At 35.5% G+C, this 9,942-nt stretch overlaps 1 protein-coding gene across 1 annotated transcript; it reads left to right on the top strand.

Moving 5' to 3' along the window:
* The first annotated feature begins 759 nt into the window (after positions 1-759).
* On the top strand, positions 760-1,083 carry LOC116176815 (retinal homeobox protein Rx1-like). The gene has a single exon (XM_031495642.1). The coding sequence runs from the start codon at positions 760-762 to the stop codon at positions 1,081-1,083; it is 324 nt and encodes a 107-aa protein (XP_031351502.1).
* Positions 1,084-9,942: the final 8,859 nt, after the last annotated feature.

Raw genomic sequence — 9,942 nt, 5'->3', positions numbered from 1 at the left:
CCAAAGAGGTGAAAGAATTCGAAAAATTTGAACATTGAGAAGAATCAGTATAATTTGAATAAATAGAAAAATCCAAAAAATTTAAAACATGCAACAAGAAGCGACAGAATCCGAAGAATTTCAAACTGCAGCTTCGGATGTATACGAGGAAGTATTCCTAGTTCTGGGCGGTAGGTACTCATTATTGCTATAGTTACTGGAAGTTGTGATTGGACGGAAGCCAAGAAAACTGTTTATAATATTCATTGTCTGCAGTGTCTCAAGTACGTGCCAAAAATTGTCCACGCCCACGTCATTGATGATACGTAAATCCCTACATGAAACTGTTTACTTTTCCACTCCTGCATCTAAGGTACTGATACTGTGTGATGTCGAGAAAAAATGAAACAAGGGAATCAAATTTTGTTATTTGTGACTCCTAAATGAACCGTTTTGGTTTTTAACTAAGCTCACCCCTGTAACTTGTCACATGAATATTTCTACAGACAAATTTAGACCTAGTACGTTGTTTCCGCTAATTTGTACGAGGTTGGTCAAAAAATTAATTATAATTTTTTTATTTGAACCCGAGCCTATACTAGACGTAGAAGTGCAAAAACAATCAAAATAATATAAAAATCTATCAAAAATACAAAATATCATTTGTCTGAATCTCTTGATCGCATCTTCCTTCTGAAAGCAGAATAGAAACTAATTCTTGTAATTTTGTTGAAGGTGTGGTTTCAAAATCGGAGAGCAAAATGGCGACGACAAGAAAAAATGGAAGCTGCAAGATTAGGACTAACAGATTACCATTCCGTGTCGACGTTAACAAGAGTCGGGGGATCAAGTTTAGGTCTACCAATGGATCCATGGTTATCGCCGCCCTTACTCTCTGCGCTACCCGGCTTCTTGAGTCACCCGCAAACCGGATATCCTAGTTACTTAACATCGCCTGTCGCAGCGGACCACAGTCGACCTCCCGTTGCACATTCACAGTCACCTACAACGTCTCCCGACCCTCGAAGTACCTCAATAGCTGCGTTGCGACTTAAAGCTAAAGAGCACGTTGAAAATATAACAAAAGGACTTCAGATGGTGTAGGTTTCGTTAATAATCGCGTGTAAAAAGTACTGTCTGTGTATTTTCTGGTGACTTGTACATAATGAGTGTATATTGTATTCAACGCGTACTTATATTAAGTATTGTACTGTTAAAATTTGTAAGAAGAATGGGTTAAGTGGCGACATTAAATTATTATTATTTATTACCGAACAAAATTTACTTTGTGTCCGTGTTTAAGTAATTGACCTGTTGCTATTTCACTTCTTGTAAAGTACCCACCTATCTGTAAAAAGTACCCTTAGAATTGAAAAGTTGCAATGTATTAATATACCACTAAGGTAAAGAACTAATTATTTAATTTCCTTTTAGAGCTGTGACTTTTGTAAATACAAGCACAATAAATTATACAATTAAATTTATATATTAAGTTTCTTTTGAGTTACCTTGACGTTTCATTAATAGACGAGCGCTTAATTAAAATTAAAATTGTTACCGTATTTTAATAGACCTAAAATTAAAACAAAACCGAGCGAAATTTCAATCGTTATTAAGTTACATTCAAACTTTCGAAAGCGAAGAAGATAGAAAAATTGACGATCTCTCTCTCATTTAATAAGTGCGGCAATAGCAGTTTAGTTAATACGGTGGAGATCAAAGAGCTCTTCAGTTTTAATTCCACTTTATCTAGAGGGCGTAGAGAGCCTGGCTAAAGCAATAAAATGCTAATACGTGTTTGTCGTCGCTAATCAACTGTTAAAGCGGCGAGAGTTGAGCACTTTTCGTTCGTAAGCTCAAGCATATACCTACCCCTACTGCAACGCCGTCATTTTCTTCTTTACTAATTCCACTTCGAGAAATATAATGAAACTGCATTGAAGCGACAAATACTTTCGACCACTTTTTAATATCAAACCTTTAGGAATAATAATTAATTTATTGTGCACGCTACCGGTGCAACACTTTCTAATTAGTGCCAGTTTGTGTCTGTCTAACGATCAAAGCCATCTGATTGATACAGTCAAATAGGTATAGGTAGAGATAGACCAAAAATTTCCAAAAAGCATTGAGAATCGAGAAGCTACGGTAAGTTTATTGTGAAGAACAGATATTTGCTAATTATTGACTCCAACTACTTCATATACATTCATTTTGCTTCCCAAAGTGGCCATAATGGTCTATGATCCATCTTTGTCCAGCTGAATTTACTAGTGTCGACCATTAATACCAACTTTCTTTATGTAGGTACAACCAAAAACTTTAAGTTAGTACTAATGACTTACCTATGCCATGTTAATAATTGGATACTGAAATTTGCATTTAAACTTCTGGTTAGTTAAATCCAATCTAAAATCAACGAACATGATTACAACATAGGTAAGTGGGGATTTTCTTTCACAAAGTCGTTATTTATCTTTATGTGAGAATCAAACGCTGATTTCGATCAATGGCCAAAAATGTCACAAAAATTCATTCTGGCTGTTTAAGGTAGTCCCAGAACGCGTTCTAGATACTTTCCAATACCAGAACAGAATGCAAGATAGTAGTGTGTATAGCAGCAAATATCATAACAATTCGTGTAAAAATAAGTGGATGTAGGTGCACATGTAAGGCACTTTCTTGTTGCAAGTTTTAACATATCCAAAAAACGGTGAATGGATGTTTTGTTGAGGAATGAATGTAATAGTATTTTATTTGTTACTCAGTTGTAAACGTTGATTAACAAGACAAAACGCAAACGGGTAAACGTAATCTTTAAACGCTACTGACTTGTAAAACTGACAGCAGACCTGTAAAAATTTTACAAGTTAGTAATCTAGTAATTTCATTGGCCAGAATTAATGCGAAGTCTCTGTTACATGGATAACATGATATTTTAGACATTTCTTCAAGATTAATTTAAGAACTCCTTATTTACGTTTACTATTGTTTACAAATGAGTAACAAATAAAATATTGTACATTATACGCCAGGTAATAGTTTTTACTGCTGGCTCTAGGAGATGACAAGCTCGCCTAACGGCTCGCCAGTTAACTTCTCCTATCGCCAGTAAAAACTCACTTACCTGGCTAATAATGTAAAATACTATTACATTATTAGCCAGGTAAAAGTGAGTTTTTACTGGCGATAGGAAAAGTTGACTAGCGAGCCGTTAGGCGAGCTTGTCATCTCCTAGAGCCAGTAAAAACTATTACCTGGCGTATAATGTACAATAGTTTATTTGTTACTCATTTGTAAACAATAGTAAACGTAAATAATTAGTTCTTAAATTGATCTTGAAGAAATGTCTAAAATATCATGTTATCCATGTAACAGAGACTTCGCATTAATTCTGGCCAATGAAATTACTAGATTACTAACTTGTAAAATTTTTACAGGTCTGCTGTCAGTTTTACAAGTCAGTAGCGTTTAAACATGACGTTTGCCCGTTTGCGTTTTGTCTTGTTAATCAACGTTTACAACTGAGTAACAAATAAAATATTTTTAATTTGAAATGTAAATTTACAATGACTTTCATTGTAACATTGTTTTTGGTAACTTTTCATGTCTAAGTTGACATTCAAGAGCTTGAAGTAGCACGAAAACCATAATAACACATAATGTGGCATACAGTACACAGTCATTGTAAAAGTTACAACTGAATACTTCAAAATTGGCACCTTCGGGACAATTAAATACAATAGAATTTGAATTGCATTAATTATGTAAATATCATGCGATTTATATTTTTCATTTAAATGTCGACCTTTAGTGGAGTGGAAATGGGAAATCTGATAAACAGGTAATGCTATTGCTTTTATTATAATTATCTTGTTGCAGTTGAGTTGGGGTGTAACCCGTATAACCTACCCTACTACAACCAGAAATAATTTTCGAATTGATCCTGTTGTAAACGATTCCTTAATAAGAAATTGCACGCATGTTGTTTACGGTCATAGAGTAAATAAATTATTTACTCTATGTTACGGTGATGGAATATTTGCAAGATCTGCACAGTTGCAGTACAGTACAGAACCTTAAAATTAAATTGACATTTATTACACCGTAACAATCCATTACTAGACGTCGTCTAGTATAAAAACAGTCGCAGGTAGCCGCCCACTGCCAAACTTGTCTTTCCTTCGCATGTGCTAGATGACTCAGATGAGAGATGAAAATGTAATAGCATAATTTGTGTACACCTCACAGGCAACCAGTTTTGCCATGGGTGGCTACCTGCGATGATTAACGTGGGAGTTTTTATACTAGGGGAGCCTAGGGACATGAATTTATGTTTTTCAAATTGGGTTTGACTTTTGTTATTGTAAATTTTAAGTGTTATTAGTTTTGTTCAACGTTCATATTGTAAATTTTTGCTTTGCTCAATTCTCCTCACTTATTTTGTCATTAGGTTAGACACGCAAATTGTGAATGGTCTTATCAGTCTCCTCTCCCTTTGTAGTTGGGGGGAGGAGAAGGAGGTGGGGGGGGGGGGTTTTATGTTATGTAAGCTCTGCTATTGATACGATGAGTAGGTTAATTTCATGTAGAAGTATGATTTTTCTCGATTGGGAATTTTTAGCGCATTTTTTAAGAATTAAAAAAATTCTAATTAAAGGTCTCAACGAAAGGTGCCGTTTTCTACCAACTACTGCCCTTCTTTCTGTCCTCTTATCAAACTACGGGGTGGAGGGGGAGATGGGGAGTGGAACTAGTTTTAACCTTCGTGGTACTCTAATGAAAGGTCTCAACGAAAGGAATTAATTTCTACCAACCATAGCCCTCCTCTTCGACCTCTTATCGTGGTCGGGTATATTCCCTTATACCTCAAGAACGGATTGTCGAAAGAGGGTACTCACCTAGGGCGATTGAGACGTCTGCAAGACAACAAAAGGCAACAAAAGCTATTTCGGTTAAAAAAAAAGGGCGCTTTATCTGCACAAGAGTTGTGCACAATTTATACTTGTTTTACGTATCTATCGGTTTGGTTTTCGCTTGCAGCCATTTTGGACAATGGCTATTGCTGGAATAAAAGATTTATGTATTTATTGGCACCTCAGGAGTGATTGTAGGAACATTCGCCACCAAAAATTCTCCCTCCGAATATTTGGTCGGAAAATTCGCCCATGGAACATACACCGCGGAAAATTTGCCCCCGCAAGATTCACCCTTGCAAGTTTTTCCTCCGAAAATTTGGCCCATAGGGAATTAGCACTTATATATATATCACCAAGAACTAGCACAAAGAAAAATTCACTCAGGAACATTCGACCTCAAGAGGTTGACCTTAAAGAAATTCGATTTTGAAACCACTGCGTTGCATAACCTGACTCCAAGTGATGCGTGTATTAACAATGTTCTTATAATTCTCAAAATGAGATTTTACAACAAAAAGTAATCAGTGAAATTCGACCTTAGGTTGTAACGCGTCCCTTTTTAAAAACCCACAGTTGCGCGTCAAATTGTAACGGCTGTTATATTTTAGGGTTAAAATACATAAGTACATGAAATTAGCTTTTTGTTTATTTTGAAATAGTTAAACCATTTTCAAATAAAGTATATCGACGGCTATCTCAAACTTACGGAAGTATTTTGACACAATTTCGTTAGACCTATTTCCTCCAAGCTTGAAATTGTAAAATATTCTCTTCCGTCATAGACTACTTTCATGGTAAATTAAGACGCAATACATGACCTTTTTTGCAACTGGACGCATATCTTTATCTGCTTGACACGCACTCGCCCGTAACTAAATTATTTTTTTTTGCAACGCGCTCTCGATACTAGTGCGTTCTAACGCGTAATTAAACTTTTTTGTCGCGCTTCTAATTTGGTGGCTTATTCCTGAATCTTTTTTTCGATTTCCACGATGGATTTACGCTGAACGCTTAATACCCTAGGTTACCTCTCTTAACCTAATCCTCACTTTTTTTAATTTTACAAATATGCCTTTAAAATGGATGCACCGAAAACTTTTGACTCAGCGGTTCACATGCCCTGAATACTAGCGGATCTGAATCAGCGGCTTGGTCACGTACAACCGTACCTATTTATTTATTTATGACGCGACAAACTGGCGCTACCAACTTTTTCCAAGTAATTAATCGGTCAGTGCCTTATCCGAGAACCATAGACTCAAGAAACAAAAGTTTTGAAATATTGGCCTGAGGCGCATCGTTAAATCAAGATCGTAAAAAATTAGTTGTAAAATAAAGAAGATTCGTTTGGAGCATGGTAATTAAAACCTCGGACAAACGGACGAGGAAAGTGGACATAATAGCGCCTTCCAACCCGGGTTGGAAAATGCGCTAAAAAGGAGTAGTTGTGCATCATCGTCTAATTAGCACGAAAGTAAAATGTAAGGTTTTTCGATTTCACCGATTTTTATACCCTTTTTTAGCGCTTTCTCCAAAAGGAAAATGAACGCATTGTTTGCACTTTGTCCGTCTCCCGTATGTTCGTCTGCCCATCGGTCCGTCTGTCCGCCTGTCTGTCCGTCCGTCAGTCTGTCCGTCTGTACCACTACTAGTCCTCCACTTTAAGCATTTTCGTCGGACGTAAGTGACGTTTTTAACTTGTTATGTAGTTTGAGTCATTAATATACTAGCAGAGAAGTAATTAAATTGTCCTTAATTAAAAAAAGATAGAAGTTATATGAGAGGGCTCGTAATATTCCCTTACTTAGCAATGATTGTTCACCCTTTTGAATCATGCAGCAGCAGAACGAGTATAAAAGTAAAGTGATGTATCTGAGAGCTTCACTTTGGGGTGCATTTGACTCCTGTGTAATTTTCAGTTTCGGGAACGATCTTTTAAAAGGTACAAATGCAACATAACGACGCTATTATATGGTGACGATTTCAATTCGTGATCTACACAAGCTCTATCATGAGTATAAACGGATAATTACAGTTTGGAAGCGTGACAAATAAATGGATTGATGAGATTATAAATTACGTTTACCAATTACATAAATTAATGAAGTGGCTTGAATTGTTGTATATTGTTTAAATAAATAAATATAAAAACATTCTTCTAACGTTACTTTCAAAGTTCTCGAAACTAAGAATCTTAGGTCTTCCAATTATTATCGAACCGCTCACATTAGAGAACATCCTAAAGTAAAGATCACCAATTAGTGTCACAACATACAGTGTTGTCCAAAACAGTTAATTTCTAAAATAATAAAAAGTAATAAGCATTACAAACTTAAAATCCTTAGTAAATCCCTATAATTATTAGCGTTGAGGTTCCGTTTCCCACCTTAAAGGTAATAACAGATCAATCTAAGGGAGCAGTTGCTTTATTTAAAAAAAATTCTATCTACAATAGTAAAAAGTAATAACAAAAAGAAGTTAAATTAGGCCGGGTTCGGTGAAGCAAATCTAAGTTGGGGTGCGTTCACCGAACCGTCAGTTTGGTTAAATTGAAGCGTGCGGACCGCCGGCAATAAAAGATCAATTAGAATGGTTGGGCGGTCTGGAAACAGTCTGATTAAAAAAGAGAAGGACCAAATAGACAGGCACAAACCAATAAAGTGATAAAGTAATAAGAGAGAGTTAATTATCGCGCGGCTGCCGAATATCGGCGTTAGTTATAGACGGTTACGTAAGAGTGAGAGATTGTAACTTCAATTTCGCCAGATAATTTGAACTAGTCGAGCTGAGAAGAGAGGATACATACAACGCTCGCGGAATATTAAAGCACTAACTAACCGGTTAATCGTTATTGGCTTTAATGAAAAGTTTATACTACGTTTGCATTAAATGAATTTCTATTAGGGGTAATTTTGTTTTCCTATTTTCGAAATTTAGAAATGTTCCTTATTCGCAACTTTTCTTGAGCGCGTTTGGTCGTTCAACTCTCAGGCATGATACAAAAATTAGTTATCCTCATTTCCACATTATCAACTAGTTTGGTAATTATAACAAGGGTAAGTGTAATAAAATGCCTTCAACGGTTCTATGTTCTTACAATTAGTCACACTGTGATATTGCAATGTTTGGAGCTGCTTTACATTAGTCTCTTAGTAGTAAAGATCCTTTTGTGTTTCATTACTGAAGTCACATGGGAGAAAAAAAATAAATATGCAATTGAATTTTTCTGTACCTACGCGTGCAGAAAAAATCGCCCACATATCTAACCAGCAAATAGGTTTTCGGTCTGCATTGACCAGTACTTCCCAAAAAGCCATAGCTTTAGCCATTTTTCTTTACCAGGAGCCTCTAAAAATTCCAAAGAAGTATGTCCATAAATAGAAAGTCGGCATTGCACAATCTGCATATCTGATTTTTACAATATGTTTGCTTTTACTAGAATGATCTGTTGTTAAAATTTAAAAAAAAAAGCTATTAGTAAAAAAAACAATCACTGTGGTTAGAATTTCAACAAAATATATTATAATAAATACAACATGCGCAATTGCACATGCGCACATTAATCGTCAAGATTTTTCTTGGTTCAGGTGCCAGAGCTATAAGCTACCGAATTTTAAAAAAAACCAACTAAATATATTGAAAACTATAGTAGTTAAGACCTTGGACAGAGAGACAGACAGAGAACGTGGCTGCAATAACGCATTCAACTTCGTTGGAAAATGCTGGTTGAATTTCAAGCAGACATCCTACAAGGATCGTTACTCGATCCGCCTCTGTACTACAAGAACACTTTATTACAGTTACGCAGGAGAATGATGACGTGCGGGAAAGTGGCACCCACCCCACCACTTTTTGTGATGACATTACGTCTATACTTTGTGACAGGGCATTTTTACATGAATTGTGTAATATAATAAATAAATAAATAAATTACAGATGTATTTTTCTTTCTACCTTTGATGAAGAAATGTTTTTATTGCTACCTTCATTGTAGTTTACCTGTGCGCTTTATTTTTTATTGTACAGAGTGTTTGGAAAAATATAATTAATGTTCTTTTAGCAATGCAAAGTGTTCCCTTACATCATAGACCATTCTTTAAGAAAATAAGAACCAATTCAATTTTATAAAGATGACTGATTTATTATTTACCCTTTACCCTTTCCTTAAGAGTCCAGAAGAGGATTACTAAAGCGATGAGCAACCGAGGCATATCAATATAATTACATAACAAGAACCACCCCCAATTGATATATCACTATCGTCATCGACGTTAGAAGTTACTGAAGCACAATTCGAAATGCATATATTGCAAATCCCAATCATGCTCGAACGCTCATATTTCCCAGAAAGAATTGATGTGACATCCGCCTTCGTTTCTTATCGACGACTACCTACTAATAACTTTTTAGTGGGAGGAGTTTCAACCAAGGCTGCTCTACCAACCCAACCCACTATATATTTACAAATATCAATACCGCAGTCGAGTTTCAACTCAACTGCGCCACACAGTCGCTCTACAATAATTTTTATCTTCGAAGCCTTCTTCTCCTTCTATATTTGACAGCAAAACAACTAGAATAAGAAAGTTGGATAAATTGGCTGTAATGGGTGGTTACTGTAGAATTAAAAAAGTATTTTTTGTGCAGCATAGGATAATTTTACACATGTACCGCTTCATAGCGAACGTGAACGAAAGTATGTCTGCCCATAACCAGCGATAACACTCTAGTCCCCGGTTTAAATTCGAGCTAAATAAATTGCCATTAATTCTCACGAAAAATGACCGCGAGTTTTAATAATAATAATAATAATAATACTTTATTAGTGTAGTTTATCACAAGATATTTACACAAGTCAAATTACAATAATAATGGACAGTTATAAGAATTTAATTTCAAAATATTCATCAATGGAATACAGAGGATTACTTATCAGTGTTCCTTTTATGCGTTTTTTAAATAAGTTTGTGTTCAGACTCTGTATATGCTTAGGTATCTTGTTGTAAAACCTTGCAGCATAATAATTAGGTCCATATTTTGAAGT

Source organism: Photinus pyralis, unplaced genomic scaffold (genome assembly GCF_008802855.1).
Source record: "Photinus pyralis isolate 1611_PpyrPB1 unplaced genomic scaffold, Ppyr1.3 Ppyr1.4_LG1, whole genome shotgun sequence".
In the NCBI taxonomy this organism is placed as follows: Eukaryota; Metazoa; Arthropoda; class Insecta; order Coleoptera; family Lampyridae; genus Photinus; species Photinus pyralis.
The sequence above is the reverse complement of the archived record's forward strand: the minus strand, read 5'-3'. Positions and strand labels throughout refer to the sequence as shown.

Coding starts and splice junctions, on each gene's coding strand:
- LOC116176815 (XM_031495642.1), top strand. CDS start 760: ATGGAAGCTGCAAGATTAGGACTAACAGATTACCATTCCGTGTCGACG.